Source organism: Coregonus clupeaformis, chromosome 6 (assembly GCF_020615455.1).
Source record: "Coregonus clupeaformis isolate EN_2021a chromosome 6, ASM2061545v1, whole genome shotgun sequence".
Lineage (NCBI taxonomy): Eukaryota > Metazoa > Chordata > Actinopteri > Salmoniformes > Salmonidae > Coregonus > Coregonus clupeaformis.
In genome coordinates, this window is record NC_059197.1 from 1,069,804 (window position 1) to 1,089,630 (window position 19,827).

The following is a 19,827-nucleotide window of genomic DNA, read 5'->3' on the forward strand; positions in this document are numbered from 1 at the left end:
GTGTGTGCATGTGTGCGTGTGTACAGGTATACATTTACACTGTACATGTATTATGATACCACTGTTGAGGTAATTTTGTTTCCCCGCACAAGTTGTACTCCATAGCTACATGTACTTTATTAACCTTTTACACAGTAATTACAAATGGAATGTTATTTTACAGTAGTTCTGGTATATAGCAGTATCATGTCATGGTGAAACTCTTTCTATTCTTATTCTAAACACTGTCTTAACATTGGACATTACTGCAAATGGCTGAGTTCCTTACTTTTTTTCCTGTAATGGCACATGTAATAAATTGCACAACAGTACTTTTCAAATCAGTAAGGCTCTTCTGAATGTTCACCATTTTGTAAAATTCAGGATGATGCGGTCATTTGGTTCTGGGATGTAACAGCCAATACCTGTGAAAACAAGGTCCAACTAGGTCATTTTGTGTTTACAGTATGTGCACAATTCATGTGACAAATAGATTGTTGTAAATAACATTTGCTTTTCCCCTTACTTCTGTGGCTTTGCAGAGAGTGAGAGAGCGAGAGAGAGAGAGAGAGAGAGAGAGAGAGAGAGAGAGAGAGAGAGAGAGAGAGAGAGAGAGAGAGAGAGAGAGAGAGAGAGAGAGAGAGAGAGAGAGAGAGAGAGAGAGAGAGAGAGAGAGAGAGAGAGAGAGAGAGAGAGAGAGAGAGAGAGAGATATTCTAAATCATTACTCACCCACATCAGGTCTGATCACGGGTCCATTCTCCCCAGTCTGAACAAGGAGCTCCCAGTAAGTGTGCTCAGCACTGTCCCCGGCTACACCATTCACACTCACCAGGAAGGGACCATAGCTGGGGTCCTCTGTGTAGGTAAACTTGGAAGAACAATGCTCACTGACTACTGACATAACATAACATCTTTGACACACCTGCCAATTATAATACCCCTTATCCGTTGCAAAAGCAAGAATACCACCATTACATAAAAATGCTGTACCATTCCATGCCATAAATGACACCTTGAACTACAGAACATTGTCTGTAAATTGGCATAGAAACTATTGCTCAAATTATATAGTCTGTATTGCATATATGAGCTATTCTATAAATCAATCAGACAATGGAATCTAAATGTCTACTGACTTGAAGTCTGAATTGGTCTCCTGCAGTCTCCTCATGGCACCGAGTAGGATCCCTCTGAACACCATGTCAGCACTGTAGGTCTCATTGGGTGCATTGGAGATGCTGTTGACTATCGTCAACTCGATGAGGTTTGGTCCATAAGCCTCTGTAATAAAATTGTAATTTAAAATTGTTATGTGAATTACTTAACAAACTATTTCAGTGTCTCTGTGCGTCTCCCAAACGGTTGTAAGTCTTTTGGGATTTAAGTAACGGACAGAGTCCCGGTCTGCATAGTCAGAGATTTATTCATTGAGAATTCTGCAATCACAATCTCAGAGTCCATCTTTTATACTCATACGTCATACAAACATCCCTCCCCTCTGTAGGCGGGCTGTAGTTTTCCACTTTAAAACTGCTCTCCTGACCATCAGTTCACACACACACACACATATACACACATGCATACACACATACATACACACACACACACATGCATACACACACACATACATACACACTTTCTTATCATAGCCTACTGCCTGCATTCCTCAGTTATTGCCGTCCTCACAATATTCTGCACCATGTTTCATAACAGTTTCTCTCCTCCCTAAATTGGGAGGCCTCTTTATCTTGGTTTCTCAGTTGTCTGGAGACAGTTCTCCTTGTCCTTTGTTGTCTGGCCTAACTCTTACTCACATTGCTGAATAGTAGCTCAATGTCATAGTCTTTACTGGTCCTACACTCACACATTCTAACACATTTCACACAGTTTCAGGGTGTAATAATTAGTCATTAATAATTAATCTATCAAAAATGTAAGCTATACTGTATAGGTTTTAAAGATAACATTATAAAGAGGTAAAGTAAGTAAATATATTCTACATTACATTCAGTCAGGATCCCTGGAACCAGCAACAGCAGAGCTGCGGAGAGAAAAGATCCTATGGTCATCATACTCATCATGTATTCAGTTGGAAGATCAGTTGGAAGTGTACAGTACTGCACTCACTGCTTTTTATATTAGACTTGTGGCCACTCCTTTAGTGAGTGCATATTCTTTATCTAGGCAAGATGCTGGCAAGGACTGAAAATAGTCTGATTTATTTCCTTGAAATCTCCATTCATTTGTCTTGCCCGTCATGCTGTGTATTGTACATTTTGTACTGCAAAACTCAACATTTAGTTTGTGTCATATCTTGTATGTATCACCATCAGTCAACTGTTTCAGGGCACTTTAAAAAGTAAACTTGAATTATCGCACAATGACCTTCTATTCACCTTTCATAGTTTACTTGTTGTACCGGTCTATAGTAGCCTGAGTACCAGCCTCTTTAGCTAACATTCCACTCGTTATAAATTATGTCTGACCCCAGTAAGACTAGCTGTCGCCATTGGTGTTGGCTAATGGGGATCCTAATAAATAATCGACATCCATGGAGCAGTGGTTGTTAACTGCCTTGCTCAATGGCAGATTTTTACACCTTGCCGGCTCGGGGAACCATACCAGCAACCTTTCGGTTACTGGCCCTACACTCTTTATTGCTAGGCTACCTGCCGCCGTAAGCAAAGCAGGACATTGTTTAGTTTAAGAACTAGAACGAGGTTTGTTGGACAACATACATACACTGAGTGTACAAAATATTATGAACACCTGATCTTTCCATGACAGACTGACTAGGTGAATCCAGGTGAAAGCTATAATCCCTTTTTGATGTCACTTTTTAAATCCACTTCAATCCGTGTAGATGAAGGGAAAGAGACAGTTTAAAGAAGGATGTTTAAGCATTGAGGCAATTGAGACATGGATTGTGTATGTGTGCCATTCAGAGGGTGAATGGGAAAGACAAAATATTTGAGTGCCTTTAAACAGGGTATGTTAGTAGGTGCCAGGTGCACCAGTTTGTGTCAAGAACTGCAACTCTGCTGGGTTCTTCACGCTCAACAGTTTCCCGTGTGTATCAGGAATTGTCCACCACCCAAAGGACATCCAGCCATCTTGACACAACAGTGGGAAGCATTTGAATCAACATGGGCCAGCATCCCTGTGGAACACTTTCGACACCTTGTAAAGTCCATACCCCAATGAATTGAGTCTGGGTGGGTGCAACTCAATATTAGGAAGGTGTTCTTAATGTTTTGTGCACTCAGTATATTTAATCATGAATCAATTACATTCTACCATGCTTTAGATTAATCTTACCTTTGTGGACGTATTTGTCATCTCCTCTGAGTAGATATGTGGGATGTGCCTCACCATCACAGCCTTGAAGGATTCAAATGCTTCTGTCCACGTGCTTTGTAAGTAGCCTGCTGCCAAGAACTATGAACTCCCTTCTGTTTGCAGACTCAGAAGCTCCTAATCTAGCTAGCAGGTAGTTACCCTAGCGGTTAAGAGCGTTGGGCCAACTAGGTGAAAATTCTGTTGATGTGTCCTTGAGCAAGGCACTTAACCCTTGTTGCTCTGGATAAGAGTGTCTGCTAAATGAATAAAATGTCAGCCTGACTGATTTGATGGGTGGTGAGGATTGATTATTTTCTGCACTGCAATGTGATGGGTCCTGTTTAGAAGCTTGTTGTGTTTGTTGTTGGCTTCCTCGTACGCCCTCACAAAAAAGTTCAAATAGTCAAAGACAATGGTGTATGATTGAGGGGTTTGTTGTGGTTCAATGACAGGACAGTGTTGCACTAAATATGAGTACATATTGGGTATCGTTGTTAGAGTATTGGGATGCACCCAATACACTCTGTTAGTGCAGCTGCAACTGCCTGCCTGTTAAGCCCAATTATTGATATACACATTAGATGACTGACAGGGGGCGCTGTGTTGAAGCCACCGTGCCTCCATCTTTGCACTCCCCCACCATTGTAAAAAATATTTTGGAAGCTATAGAAATACATTTATTAATATCTACATTCATTTTTGGCACATTTATTTTACTACAGACACCTTAATGCATACTTTGAAATTATATTATGTGAGCTAAACGTACAAATTTAAAAAATATATACTGAACAAAAATATAAATGCCACATGCAACAATTTCAACGATTTTACTGAGTTACAGTTCATATAAGGAAATCATTCAATTGAAATAAATTCATTAGGCCCTAATCTATGGATTTCACATGACTGGACGTTGGAGGCAGCTTATGGTAGAGAAATGAACATTCAATTCTCTGGCAACAGCTCTGGTGGACATTCCTGCAGTCATCATGCCAATTGCACACTCCCTCAAAACTTGAGACATCTGTGGCATTGTGTTGTGTGACAAAACTGTACATTTTAGTGTCCTTTTTTCCCCAGCACAAGGTGCACCTGCGTAATAATCATGCTTTTTAATCAGCTTCTTGATATGCCGCACCTGTCAGGTGGATGGATCATCTGCTCACTAACAGGGATGTAAACAAATGTGTGCACAAAAATTGAGAGAAATAAGCTTCTTGTGCTTATGAAAAATGTCTGGGATGTTTAATTTCAGCTCATGAAACATGGGACCAACATTAACATGTTGCGTTTATATTGTTGTTCAGTATACAGTGCATTCGGAAAGTATTCAGACCCCTTCCCTTTTTCCACATTTTGTTACGTTACAGACTTATTCCAAAATGGATTACATTCATTTTTTTCCTAATCAATCTACACACAATACTCCATAATGACAAAGCAAAAACAGTTTTTTAGAAAAACTGAAATACCTTATTTATATAAGTATTCAGACCCTTTGCTATGAGACTCGAAATTGAGCTCAGGTGCATCCTGTTTCCATTGATCCTCCTTGAAGTGTTTCTACAACTTGATTGGAGTCCACCTGTGGTAAATTCAAATGATTGGACATGATTTGGAAAGGCACACCCCTGTCTATATAAGGTACCACAGTTGACAGTGCATGTCAGAGCAACAACCAAGCCATGAGGTCGAAGGAATTGTCCGTAGAGCTCCGAGACAAGATGTTGTCGAGGCACAGATCTGGGAAAGGGTACCAATAAATATCTGCAGCATTGAAGGTCCCTAAGAACACAGTAGCCTCCATCATCCTTAAATGGAAGAAGTTTGGAACCACCAAGACTCTTGCTGGCCGCCCAGCCAAACTGAGCAATTGGGGGAGAAGGGCCTTGGTCAGGGAGGCGACCAAGAACCCGATGGTCACTATGACAGAGCTCCAGAGTTCCTCTGTAGAGATGGGAGAACCTTCCAGAAGGACAACAATCTCTGCAGCACTCCACCAATCAGGCCTTTATGGTAGAGTGGCCAGACGGAAGCCACTCCTCAGTGAAGCATTTAATTGAAATTCGGTAGAATTCCATATCATTCCTATGGTGGACGGCTCCTACAGGGGAGTGCCAATATGGCCTGCCTGCCGGCTTTAAAGCCTCTCAATGACCACTACATAGCATCAGTAATTCAGGGTTTATATACGTCATTGGTCCCCCCCATTCCATGATTATCCCCATCATTGCTGGCATGCCACTGGTGATGCTCATGAAATGTCTAACTAGCTAAATTATTAAATGTTCTCAATAGTGTTTTTTTTTTACCTAACCATGACCAGTAGGCTGTCTGTGCATTTTATTTTGTTAAGGTTATTGTGGACTCTCTTATGTTTGTTTGACAGATGAAGAAAACTGTGATGATGCAGAGTCTGATCTGAGTGTGCCAATGCCACCACATCAAAGATGCTGACACTCAATGGAAGATTCCAGCACTGACTGATCACAGATACGTGTCAAGAGAACCAGTCAACAAGCCCACCTGCCACAAACAAATGTGTTGGTGCAGCCATTGACCCACACCATCCTGAAGAATGAAACTAGCTCAGTGTTGTATACTGGCCTTCCTCTTAGTGTCTTCTTTGACCATATAGCATTTCTGCAGAAATTCTACACTGCTAACTTAAAAATTCATATCACGGATAAAATACTGATAACCTTGATGAAGCTGAATCTACTCCAGGGTGATCTTGCTGAACGCTTTGCTGTGTCCCAGGGACTAGTGCGCAGAATCCTATCCAACTGGTTTGACACAATGGAGGAGCACATGAGGATCTACATTCCATGGCTGCCGAGGGAGACAATCCAGAACACAATGCCTCAGTACTTCAAAGAGAAGTTCCCCAACAACACTTGCATCATCGACTGCTCGGAAACATCTCTTCTTACACAGTTTCCTTTTAACTAGTAGGTTATGTTGGTAATTTCCTATTTGATTGTAAAACTCATCTTGAGTCTGTACTTTCCTCATTGCCATTCGAGATTAGACTGATATACACTGCTCAAAAAAATAAAGGGAACACTTAAACAACACAATGTAACTCCAAGTCAATCACACTTCTGTGAAATCAAACTGTCCACTTAGGAAGCTACACTGATTGACAATAAATGTCACATGCTGTTGTGCAAATGGAATAGACAACAGGTGGAAATTATAGGCAATTAGCAAGACACCCCCAATAAAGGACTGGTTTTGCAGGTGGTGACCACAGACCACTTCTCAGTTCCTATGCTTCCTGGCTGATGTTTTGGTCACTTTTGAATGCTGGCGGTGCTTTCACTCTAGTGGTAGCATGAGACGGAGTCTACAACCCACACAAGTGGCTCAGGTAGTGCAGCTCATCCAGGATGGCACATCAATGCGAGCTGTGGCAAGAAGGTTTGCTGTGTCTGTCAGCGTAGTGTCCAGAGCATGGAGGCGCTACCAGGAGACAGGCCAGTACATCAGGAGACGTGGAGGAGGCCGTAGGGGGACAACAACCCAGCAGCAGGACTGCTACCTCCGCCTTTGTGCAAGGAGGAGCAGGAGGAGCACTGCCAGAGCCCTGCAAAATGACCTCCAGCAGGCCACAAATGTGCATGTGTCTGCTCAAACGGTCAGAAACAGACTCCATGAGGGTGGTATGAGGGCCCGACGTCCACAGGTGGGGGTTGTGCTTACAGCCCAACACCGTGCAGGACGTTTGGCATTTGCCAGAGAACACCAAGATTGGCAAATTCGCCACTGGCGCCCTGTGCTCTTCACAGATGAAAGCAGGTTCACACTGAGCACGTGACAGACGTGACAGAGTCTGGAGACGCCGTGGAGAACGTTCTGCTGCCTGCAACATCCTCCAGCATGACCGGTTTGGCGGTGGGTCAGTCATGGTGTGGGGTGGCATTTCTTTGGGGGCCGCACAGCCCTCCATGTGCTCGCCAGAGGTAGCCTGACTGCCATTAGGTACCGAGATGAGATCCTCAGACCCCTTGTGAGACCATATGCTGGTGCGGTTGGCCCTGGGTTCCTCCTAATGCAAGACAATGCTAGACCTCATGTGGCTGGAGTGTGTCAGCAGTTCCTGCAAGAGGAAGGCATTGATGCTATGGACTGGCCCGCCCGTTCCCCAGACCTGAATCCAATTGAGCACATCTGGGACATCATGTCTCGCTCCATCCACCAACGCCACGTTGCACCACAGACTGTCCAGGAGTTGGCGGATGCTTTAGTCCAGGTCTGGGAGGAGATCCCTCAGGAGACCATCCGCCACCTCATCAGGAGCATGCCCAGGCGTTGTAGGGAGGTCATACAGGCACGTGGAGGCCACACACACTACTGAGCCTCATTTTGACTTGTTTTAAGGACATTACATCAAAGTTGGATCAGCCTGTAGTGTGGTTTTCCACTTTAATTTTGAGGGTGACTCCAAATCCAGACCTCCATGGGTTGATAAATTTGATTTCCATTGATAATTTTTGTGTGATTTTGTTGTCAGCACATTCAACTATGTAAAGAAAAAAGTATTTAATAAGATTATTTAATTAATTCAGATCTAGGATGTGTTATTTTAGTGTTCCCTTTATTTTTTTGAGCAGTGTACTTACACAATGAGCCATTGAAACCAAGAACCGTGTGTGCATGTTGTAATGTTGGTGGAATAACATAATCTCTTGAGTGACTCAAAAAATGTATTATTCACATGTTGATCGATGTATGAAATCATATGTCACAGATGAAAATGCAAGTATGATTGCGTCTTACTACTTACCAAGAGAGCCTCCCACTCAAGATTGGACATGATAGTTAACTGGACTGGAGACACATTCTGTTGATTCACAAATATATGCTAGACATTCACATTAGCTGCATTTCACGTCTAAAATGCATAACGTTCATCTACATCACAGAGAATGAGCTTGCGGTAAACATAGCTAACGTTAACCAGGTTACCTTGATACATTTATCAATATCCAAAAGTTGCAGCGAGCTAGCAAGCTATAGTTAACCCTGCCAGTGATATGGTATCATCACAGTTAGCTAAGTAACTAGTTAAAATCAAACGTATCAGTCATAGAAAGGGCAGGTTATGATAAACAAAAAGCCAGCTAGCTAGCTACCTTCCATAGTATTGCAGCTGCATGACTGCAAGACTTCCCCTGCCCTGCAACACAAGGACACCCTTACAGTCTCCACCATGCCGACAGATGATACAAGAGTCCAGGCAGAATGATGGTGTGTTTTGCTCTGACTGAGCTGGACATCTGCTTTGAGGAACACCAGGTTGTCATCTTCAAGACAGTGAATAAGCCACTGTCTTCTTCTTCTTCTATGATATAATGGTGGTCCGCAAATAGCCTGGGTAGCCAATTGATTATTTGTTCAGGAGTCTTATGGCTTGGGGGTAGAAGCTGTTTAGAAGCCTCTTGGACCCAGACTTGGCACTCCGGTACCGCTTGCCGTGCGGTAGCAGAGAGAACAGTCTATGACTAGGGTGGCAATGGAAATAGCCCAGTACCGCTTGCCGTGCGGTAGCAGAGAGAACAGTTTATGACTAGGGGGGCAATGCAAATAGCCTGGGTAGCCATTTGATTAGATGTTCAGGAGTCTTATGGCTTGGGGGTAGAAGCTATTTAGAAGCCTCTTGGACCTAGATTTGGCACTCCGGTATCGCTTGCCGTGCGGTAGCAGAGAGAACAGTCTATGACTAGGGTGGCTGGAGTAAAAAAATTAAATAAATGTAGGGCCTTCCTCTGACACCACCTGGTATAGAGGTCCTGGATGGCAGGAAGCTTGGCCCCAGTGATGTACTGGGCAGTACGCACTACCCTCTGTAGTGCCTTACAGTCGGAGGCCGAGCAGTTGCCATACCAGGCAGTGATGCAACCAGTCAGGATGCTCTCGATGGTGCAGCTGTAGAACCTTTTGAGGATCTGAGGACCCATGCCACATCTTTTCAGTCTCCTTAAGGGGAATAGGTTTTGTCGTGCCCTCTTCACAACTGTCTTGGTGTGCTTGGACCATGTTTGTTTGTTGGTGATGTGGACACTTAGGAACTTGAAGCTCTCAACCTGCTCCACTACAGCCCCGTCGATGAGAATGGGGGCGTGCTCGGTCCTCTTCTTTTTCCTGTAGTCCACAATCATCTCCTTTGTCTTGATCACGTTGAGGGAGAGGTTGTTGTCCTGGCACCACACGGCCAGGTCTCTGACCTCCTCCCTATAGGCTGTCTTGTCGTTGTCGGTGATCCGGCCTACCACTGTTGTGTCATCGGCAACCTTAATGGTGGTGATGGAGTCGTGCCTGGCCATGCAGTCATGAGTGAACAGGGAGTACAGGAGGGGACTGAGCACGCTCCCCTGAGGGGCCCCCGTGTTGAGGATGAGCGTGGCGAATGTGTTGTTACCTACCCTTACCACCTGGGGGCGGCCCGTCAGGAAGTCCATGATCCAGTTGCAGAGGGAGGTGTTTAGTCCCAGGGTCCTTAGCTTAGTGATGAGCTTTGAGGGCACTATGATGTTGAACGCTGAGCTATAGTCAATTAATAGCATTCACACATATTTGCTTTTGTCCAGGTGTGAAAGGGCAGTGTGAAGCGCAATAGAGATTGCATCATCACTGGATCTGTTGGGGCGGTATGCAAATTGGAGTGTGTCTAGGGTTTCTGGGATAATGGTGTTGATGTGAGCCATGACCAGCCTTTCAAAGCACTTCATGGGTACAGACGTGTCCCCACACTCTTAGAAATAAAGGTGCTATCTTGAATCTAAAAGCTTAGACACACTGTCAGGATTGTCAAATGTTTGCCTGCCAACAGTACTTAGCACCTCTGAACAGAGTGTCAGCAGTCAATCTCTTTTGTGTTCACACAGCAAAGACCTTGAAGTCATCAGCCACTCAGCCTTGTTAAAATACTCCAAACCAGAAGCGTTGTTTGGCAATGCATGTCCATGTGTGTTGCTCAGTTTATGTTAGCTAGCTAGCTCTAGCTGCCCTAATGTTGCTATTTTGTAGAAAGCCCTTGTTGCTACTAGCCAGATGGCCACAACTAGATAACTACCTAGCAAGATGACAAATAAACAACTTATTTCACTCTCCATAATCCCATACTGCCAGTGACAGCCCATAGCCAAATGTTTAGCTAGCTAACTAATGTTAGCATATTCGCTACCGGGTTGGCACACAGCAGGTACCGCTTTTGTTCCAGCACGAGAAGGAATGGCCTCCCACTGTGATAAGTACCTATCGGCAGTCTATTGGCAGTGAGATTCTGGGTGTGTTTCATGCAGAAGGGTTCTTCGGCTATCCCCATAGGAGAACCCTTTGAAGAACCCTTTTGGGTTCAATGTAGAACTCTTTCCACAGAGGGTTCTATATGAAACCCAAAAGGGTTTTACCTGGAACCAAAAAGAGTTCTACCTGGAACCAAAAATGGTTCTCCTATGGGGACAGCCGAAGAACCCCTTTGGAACCCTTTTTTTCTAAGAGTGCATGAGTCTCTATACGAATTAAGTCCCTCACATGTACACACCTCTCTGATGGCCTCCCCGGCACCATCACACTTCTGACACCAATGTAGCAACAAAAAAAATTGGGGGAGGGTAGCCTTGACTAGGACTCGAACTCGGGGCCAGCAACTGTCAACCTAACATCTTAGCCATTATGCCAAGAGATTTGAAAATCTTGATGAGATCGCTAGGTGTTGGGGTAGGGTTGCTACAGTATTCAAAACAGTTACAAGTATAACACCGAACAAACAATCTCCATACTTGAAAACAGGTTTGGTATGTTTAAATTCCAAGCTCACTGTGTGAACTTGATCTACCCAACTACTCAAATGAACATTCCTCCTGACATTGACAGTAAGCCGGTAAACCAGTGTCACACATCGAAATTTGATGGTCTCTGACTCATCTTTAGAAAGATACTGTTACAGACATGTAGTTCTGTCTGAAGAGAATTAACTAGCTAGCTGGCTCCCACAGTCAGTTCAGCTCTATCCTCTATCTCAGTATCTGTCAGAAACTGTAGCAGTATCTAACAGCTGTTGTGTGTATGGAAATGTTTTGTAGCCTTTTTGTCCCGTTTCAAATTAACTTAGCTAGTTTTCGGCAGTTGATGTACCATTAGAGCTAGCCAAAAGTTGGCTAACGTTAGCTAGCTAGCTCACTAACTTTAGGTATTATTTTTGCCTCAATCACACTAGACCTGAATCAAACAATGAACCAGCGGCCAAACGATTGAAGAAGGATATTCTGACATTTTTTGACAGTGCAATATGAGTTTTGATTAGTCAGTATGGCAATGTAACATTATTGATCTGTCAGTTTCCCTAGCTAATTCCCTCGTTTTCACACTGACACGGTATAAACAGCTCTACAGACTACAATGTCTGTGGCGAGTGATTTGAAAGGAGTCAGGCGCAGGAGGGTAAATCACAGAATAAAAGGGTTTATTCCGAAGGCACAGCGGTACGCAGCAATGTGTCAAACACTCCAGTGCGTAATCAGGCGCACCGGGAAACAAGGCACACGGGTGAAATATCCCGGAGATACAAAATACAAGGAGCTCCACCGAGCTAAACTAACCTCCACAATAAACAATCACACACAAACACAAGGGGGCAGAGGGAACACTTATACAGGTACTGATGAGGGGATATGAACCAGGTGTGTGTAATAAACAAGACAAAACAAATGGAATGATGAGATGAGGAGCGGCAGTGGCTAGAAGGCCGGTGACGACGAACGCTGAAGCCTGCCCGAACAAGGAGAGGAGGCAGCTTCAGAGGAAATCGTGACACTGTCATGGTGCACAGTCAGTACGCAACAAAATGTTGATGATGATGAATGGATACAGATATGTTTGAATGCCTAGTCATGTTCATATAATCTCAGACATAAATTACTGCAGTTTAAGACCATCCATAGAACATCCTATATGCCAGTGAAACTGAATATCATGAACTCAGAAATGTAATTCCTCTGCTGGAAGTGTAAAACAAAAGCGGACATATTTGCATATGTTATGATCTTGTGAAGGCTGGCTGAATTCTGGCAAAGAGCATGTTCTTTTATCACAGCATGTGTACAGATGATCCCTTCTCCCTCTTTTTGTTTGCTTGGAAATGTTGATACTGGAGACTGTTATCAGAAGAAACTGTGTAACCTAGCATTTATAGCGGCTAAGAAATTCATTGTCATTAATTGGAAGGTTGGTTATCCTCCCACAATGTCACAATGGATGGCAGAAATGTCAAGTTATGTATCACTAGATTTTATTTATTACCATATTAAGGGTATACTGTGCAACTTTCATAAGGTCTGGGTGCCTTATAGGGAATACTGTACTGTATGACTAAAGGGGTCTGTATTAAAAACATGAGAGTCTTTTAGTCGAGCAGTCACAGATTATTTATTTTCATGGCACACGAGACACCTGTGTGATTTGTGCCTGTCTCAGTGGATTAATCCATTGAGGAGGCCGCAGGGATGCCTTGGTCCAAGAATATGGGGATTGTGGCTCAGATGCACAAGGCACGTCTCTCTCCAGAATGCGCTGCTCTCTCCCGCCATTTCGTTGGTATTCATTATTTCATAACTTCATTGTGTGCATTGATTGCTGTGTCTATCAATTCCCCATTACATACACCACCAGTAGCAGCCTACATTTAACGTTAATGTCACGCCCTGGCTCTGGGGACTCTCGTATGTTGAGCCAGGGTGTTATATTCTATGTTTGTATTTCTAGGTTGGCTTGAGTGACTCCCAATCAGAGGCAACGAGTGTCAGCTGGTTGTCTCTGATTGGGAGCCATATTTAACTGTCTGTCTTTCACTTTGTGTTTGTGGTTTCTTGTTCCTATTGATTTGTGTTTGTGTCGAAGGACTTCACGTTTCGTTTGGTGTTGTGTTCGCTGTGGTGTACAATAAAATAAATATGTACGCATCTCACGCTGCGCCTTGGCCCGCTACTTTTCAAGACGATCGTGACAGTTAATTCCCAAAATTTCTAATCTGCAATGTTTGTTTGGTTATGGTCATTTCTGTTAATGCATTCAATGTATTATTATTACAGTCATTTACCGTTCGTTCTCATTGTCGGAGTTGACATGTGTTTTGCAGAACTTACAACCTATACTACAGTTGTGAGAAACAAGTTTTTGTTTATTTCATTACATTTACGAGTTTTGTCAATTTATGAGTTGTCATTTGTTTCAACGCTCCTTTCAATGTTGAGTAAGGATGCACACCTGATTATGGCATATAGACTAGTCTACCTGGCCTGCGCGCAAATGTAGGCCTATAAATGTGCCCATTTGGGAATGTCTGATAGTATTTCTGATTGTCTTAACTCAAAGTATTTGAACAATATTTCCAGCTCTTTCCCTTTCGATAACTACTTGACATGAAAGGGAAAATGTAATGCTCTGATCCAGTGGAAACTTAATAAAATACCTGATTACTTCTTATCCCTTGCACAAATAGCCTACAGCTGTGTCTGTCCCGAGATCACTGGCAGGGGAAACTCTGAGGGCCCAGAATATTTTATACAATGTTTCAATTTTGCTAGCGCGAGTAACTAAATTTCACCTTTATTGACAACACGTATTCATTGTTCCTGATCCATGTGTGTCTGTGTGTGTGCCCTCTTTTCTGTTGTGTAAGAGTTGAACCGGTCTACAACAATAGAGATTCTATTACAGTATAATGTCTGTGAATATTTTTGAACACAAGGAAAACAAGGAAGGATGATAGTCATCGTCTCATAGATCTCAGATGAATGTTCTCCATTCTCACAATATTTTCTGGTGTCCAATGCCCACACATATTCATTGTTCTATACGTACAACCTAATTATCCTGAACTGCAAATATACCTTTTCCGCAAATTCAGGGGGTTTACTTCCTTCATTAATTGTGTGTCTAATTAAATATATTTTATTTGATTCCTAGTTCTTCATGTAACATTTGTTTAACTTCAAATAGGTGTTTTCAGTTTCTTCATCCTCATCTTCCATCTTTACCAAGAAAGAACAAGGAACCAAAGTAGTACTTAAGTAGTTTTTTGGGGTATCTGTACTTTACTTTACTATTTATATTTTTTGACAACTTTTACTTCACTACATTCCTAAAGAAAATAATGTACTTTTTACGCCATACATCCCTGACACCCAAAAGTACTCTTTACATTTTGAATGCTTAGCAGCACAGGAAAGTGGTCCAATTCACACACTTATCAAGAGAACATCCCTGGTCATCTCTACTGCCTCTGATCTGGCGGACTCACTAAACACAAATGCTTCTTTTGTAAATGATATCTGAGTGTTGGAGTGTAATCCTGGCTACCATAAATAAAAGAAACAAGAAAATGGTGCCGTCTGGTTTGCTTAATATAAGGAATTTGAAATAATTTATAATTATACTTTTACTTTGATACTTAAGTATATTTTAGCAATTACATTTACTTTTGATACTTAAGTATATTTCAAACCAAATACTTTTAGACTTTTACTCAAGTATTATTTTACTGTGTGACTTTCACTTTTACTTGAGACATTTTCTATTAAGTTATCTTTACTTTTACTCAAATATGACAATTGTATACTTTTTCCACCACTGCAAGGAATCTTTGCAGCGTATTTGCTATGATGTCAGGGTAAAGCTTCATGAAATTAAATGTAATTCAAACAATGAGAGAATTATCTCATTAACATGTTTTTTTAATTGAATGACATAAATTGTAAAACAAACTGTGGCACATTTTCTAATCACAAATAAGTATTGTTCAGGAGCTACTGTCTGTTCCAACATGATCACACAATAACTTTTACACTAGTTGAAAATCACTATCACAGAAACCATCAAAAACCCACATATTTACATTGCATTCAGAAAGTATTCAGACCCCTTTACTTTGGTATTCCTCAAGGCAGTGCTATCAGTCCTATTTTGTTCAACATTATGATTAATGATGTGTTTTCAAATGGTGGTAGGGGTATTGGGGCTTCTCTATATGCTGATGATGGAGCTATTTGGAAGAGGGGAAGGAATGTCTTTAATGTGATCAAATCTATTCAACAAGCTATAGTGGATGTTGAAAGATGGTCAATTGACTAGGGTTTTAAATTGTCAGTGGCGAAGTCTTGTTGTATGTTCTTCTCGAAGAAGAAAGTTGCTGATAATATACAGTTGTTTCTGTATGGACAGCCTATGGGGAGGGTTTCTAAGTACAAATATTTGGGTATTTGGTTCAATGAGCGATATACATGGAAAGATCATGTCATACATGTTGAAACAAAGTGTAAGAAGTTGGTGAATCTTATGCGCTCGGTGTCTGGTTATGAAGTTGTAGAAACATCTCAAGGATGATCAATGGAAACAGGATGTACCTGAGCTCAATTTCAAGTCTCATAGCAAAGGGTCTGAATACTTATGTAAATAAGGTATTTCTGTTGATAATTTTTTATAAATTTGCAAAAGTTTCTAAAAACCTGTTTTCACTTTGTCATTATGGAGTATTGTGTATAGATTGAGGAGGGAAAATATTTATTTAATCAATTTTAGAATAAGGCTGTAACAAAATGTGGAAAAAGTAAAGGGGTCTGAACACTTACCGAATGCACTGTATCTGCCGATTTAGATGTATTAAGCAATTTAACCTCCCTGCTAATGAGGGAGTTAGTAAGTGACTTAGAGTTAGGCATGGAGTTAGTTAGTGACTTAGGGTGTAGTATGGTAGTGACTAAGGTTCAGGTATGGGGTGAGTTAGTGTTTTAGGGTTATGTATGGTAGTCACTGAGGCAAAGGTTAGGCTTAGATTAGAAAACAAAAAACAAACACACCAAAAACAACAACACGCCAGGATTCGTACAACTGCCACTCGCGGATTGCAAGCTTGCGGTGAACATTGTAAATTTCAGGATGATGCGGTCATTTTGTTCTGGGATGTAACAACCAATACCTGTAGAAATAATGGCCAAATAGCACAATATGTGAGTAGTTATACAGTATGTGCAAAATGTTTGTGACAGCTGTTGTTATATTTTATAAACGTAAATTATTTAAAATAACTTTCTTTCCTCACTGTATTTCTCTAGCTTTGCAGAGAGAGAGAAAGATGAAGACAGACAGACGGTCTGACCAATCGTATTGACCGACCGAAAGACATTCCATCATTACTCACCCACATCAGGTGCGATTGTGGTCCCATTCCCTCCAGTCTGAACAAGGAGCTCCCAGAAAGTGTTCTCAGTATTGTTCCCGGCTACACCATTCACACTCACCAGGAAGGGACCATAGTTGAGGTCCTCTGTGTAGGTGAAACTGCAAGAACAACAGAATATTGTGAAATGCCAGAATACCACAATTATTTTTGACATTGAAGAAGGTGCAAAATGCAGTATCACTCCATGCCATGCAATGAATGACACCGTGCACTACAGAACATTGTCTGTACATGGTCACTGAAAGGTTCTACACAATTGCTCAAACTGTAATGATTTGAACGCACATCTAACAATCTACAGCATCTGACAATGACACAATGGAAGCTAATAATCTACTAACTTGAATCCGGCATTGGTCTGCAGTCTCCTCATGGCACCGATAAGGATCCCTCTGAATGCAATGTCAGTACTGTAGGTCTTGTTGGTTGCGTTTGAGATGTTGTTGACTACCACGAGCTCAATGGAATCTAGTCTGGAAGAGTCTGTTGAAAAACAATGTTGTCTACAATGTCAATACTGTGATGATGACATTGCAAAGAGGTAGACATGTTCTAGAAGTAAAAATTTTCTACATTACTTCCTGCTGTCAGGTTCCCAGGATTCGAACTGTTGCCACTCACGGAGTGCGAGCCCGGAATGAACACTGTAAATCTCAGGATGATGCGGTCATTTGGTTCTGGGATGTAACAGCCAATACCTGCAGAAATAATGTCCAAATAGGTCAATATGTGAGTAGTTAAGTAGTTATATCGTACAGGATGTGCAACATTTGTGTGACAGATGTGTTTTTATATTTTATGAATGCCGTTGTAAATAACATGCATGCTTTTTCCCTTATTTGCATCAGATGACTTGTCCCTAAGCAAATAAACCACAAAAAAAAACAGAGAGAGACTTTCCATCATTACTCACCCACATTAGGTCTGATTGTAGTCCCATTCCCCCCAGTCTGAACAAGGAGCTCCCAGAAAGTGTTCTCAGTATTGTTCCCGGCTACACCATTCACACTCACCAGGAAGGGACCATAGTTGGGGTTCTCTGTGTAGGTGAAACTGTAAAAACAACAGTGCTCACCAATGACACCTGACTTCATAATATAAAATCCCTGACACACCAACTGCCGAGAATCTAACAATACAGCATCTAACAATGAGACAATGTAACCTAATAATCTACTAACTTGAATCCTGCATTGGTCTCCTGCAGTCTTCTCATGGCACCGATAAGGATTCCTCTGAATACGACATCAATACTGTAGGTCTTATTGGGTGCGTTTGAGATGCTGTTGACTACCCCCAACTCAAAGGAAGACTCTGTTGAAATTGTAATTTACAATGTCAACTATCCTGTAGTGTAGTGTATAGGTTATAGAGATGACATTACTAAGAGGTAAAGTAAGTCAATATATTCTACATTACTTTCAGTCAGGATCCCAGGAACCAGCAACAGCAGAGCTGCGGAGAGAAGAGATGCTATGGTCATCATACTCATCATGCATTCAGGTTCAGTTGGAAGTGTACAGCACTCATTTCACACAATGCTTTTTATGTTGAACCGGTAGCCACTCCTTATCTGGGAAAGGGACAGAAATATATGACCACTTCCCTTTTCTCAAGTTATTGTGTAATGTATGTGTAACGTATGTTTTGAACTGGCATGTGGCGTGAGTGCCAATCTGTTTACAAGTGGTATCATGCCAACTCATTGTCATGTATTGTGATGCCAAATACTCAACTGTGAGATGCCTGTAGAGGATCTTTAGTTTCACTGTTTACCCACCAGGGGTCACCATTAAGTAATTACTTAGATTGAGGGCCACAAAAATTAAGGTAAAGTACAGTATATAAGGACATGCTTACAAGTCAATCAAGGTACGCTCAATAATATATTTTAAATTAGGAAATTGAGCATGTTGATTAAATTAAATATATGAATAATGTCAAACCTAACAGCCTTTTACAAAATCTCCATATGAACTTATGTTATTCATACACATATGACAATATAGTAGATCGGATAATACTTTAATGTTAGATAGTGTGTTGGTCTATTGTATACACTTGAGAAGGAATTTGAACTCTAGTAACCTCAAGCCTCACTCAAAGTAACCTACAATCTGCAGCATCAGTGGAACAGGTTTTTTATGAGCATGGCTTTATTTCTATTACAGCATATTGGATCACTGTCATTCATATTCCATTCACCCAGCTCAATGTAACATCGATAGGTTTAGGCTACTACATGATACTAGAATTTTCCCTATACCCATCATGAGGTTGCTACAACCTTGCCTATGAATGGAAGTTTACAACGCGGGTGCAAAGGTGGAGAGACATTTCGGTAATCAAGGTGACAGACATTGACACAGTGAATACCACACTGCACAATATTGCCTGCATCTAGCTGATCTAGGGTGTAATCATTAGTCCAACAGTTGCAAACGCGAGTTTCTATTGGACAAATTAAAGTATGTTTATCCCCGTTTCGTTCCGTTTGCTTCCTTTTAAGAAACGTTTTTCAACAGAATTCGTGGAATGAAGACACCCCTGATCACACGCAAACACAGTTCACTTTCACATAGTCGGACAAAACGAGTATCATAACGGATATGGGCAATTTTCTGGATACGATTTTGATCAGAGTATTCTTTGTAATATCCGTAATCTGAAAAAAAACGTAGTTTCGGGTGCCAGCAAGCATCTTTGTCATGTCAGTCAGTCACAGAGTTTCTAAACCATAGTGTACTGTCTTTGTGCGGTCTAAATAACTCAACTGGCTAGTTTGCATGTCTGTAAAGAGAAGGGCGGGCTGTACGTTGATCCTGCTGCTCTGATTGGATAGAGTAAAGATTTATTTATCCGTCCACTAGCTTCATAATTTTACTCGATCACATTGCCTCGCATGTTTTCGGTCTGATTATTTAGGTTGCTGCTGCCTGCTACTATGATAAATCACATGGCGAGGACGTTTGCTATCAAGCTATCAATTTGCATAATATCTAACAAGTAGGGCAAGGATATGGAAAACACATTAAACTAATGCGCATTCTGACTGAGTGACAGCAAATTTAGCTGCCAGCTGCACATTGAGGACACACACACAGACACACATACACACCCACCCCTCCGCGCGCTGCTCCTGCAGCTTTTTTGCAGTGAGAAAGTGCAGGGAGGTATTTTGCCAACATCTATTTACAAACAGCATGAGCCCCTTTGATCGTTGGATAATTCCTTTTCGCATTTAGGCTCTATCCTCTCACC

At 41.7% G+C, this 19,827-nt stretch overlaps 1 protein-coding gene across 3 annotated transcripts; it reads right to left on the minus strand.

Annotated features, from left to right (window-relative positions):
* Positions 1 to 184: 184 nt before the first annotated feature.
* LOC121568231 lies at positions 185 to 18,064 on the minus strand. 3 transcript variants are annotated; one of them, XM_041878788.1, is made up of 7 exons: positions 17,986 to 18,064; positions 17,748 to 17,880; positions 17,480 to 17,619; positions 17,145 to 17,264; positions 16,908 to 17,049; positions 16,525 to 16,664; positions 15,919 to 16,302 (listed from the first exon to the last, which is right to left on the minus strand). In XM_041878788.1, exons 1-7 carry the CDS (start codon positions 18,059 to 18,061, stop codon positions 16,160 to 16,162), a joined length of 894 nt encoding a protein of 297 aa, XP_041734722.1. In that variant the 5' UTR covers positions 18,062 to 18,064; the 3' UTR covers positions 15,919 to 16,159. The 3 variants fall into 3 exon arrangements, 1 of the variants encoding a protein (XP_041734722.1); XR_006001215.2 differs by lacking the exons at positions 15,919 to 16,302; positions 16,525 to 16,664; positions 16,908 to 17,049; ... (1 more) ...; positions 17,480 to 17,619; positions 17,748 to 17,880 and adding exons at positions 185 to 404; positions 711 to 1,262 and having other exon boundaries at positions 17,986 to 18,025; XR_006001216.2 differs by lacking the exons at positions 15,919 to 16,302; positions 16,525 to 16,664; positions 16,908 to 17,049; ... (2 more) ...; positions 17,748 to 17,880; positions 17,986 to 18,064 and adding exons at positions 185 to 404; positions 711 to 1,262; positions 1,987 to 2,028.
* Positions 18,065 to 19,827: the final 1,763 nt, after the last annotated feature.

What these genes read in the sequence shown, in the direction of transcription:
- LOC121568231 (XM_041878788.1), bottom strand. Translation starts at nt 18,061, where the DNA reads ATGATGAGTATGATGACCATAGCATCTCTTCTCTCCGCAGCTCTGCTG. An exon ending in TCCTGGGATCCTGACTGAAA is followed by an intron (nt 17,881 to 17,985) that starts GTAATGTAGAAT and finishes CAATTTCAACAG; the next exon opens with AGTCTTCCTTTGAGTTGGGG. An exon ending in CACAATCGCACCTGATGTGG is followed by an intron (nt 16,303 to 16,524) that starts GTGAGTAATGAT and finishes TTATTTCTACAG; the next exon opens with GTATTGGTTGTTACATCCCA.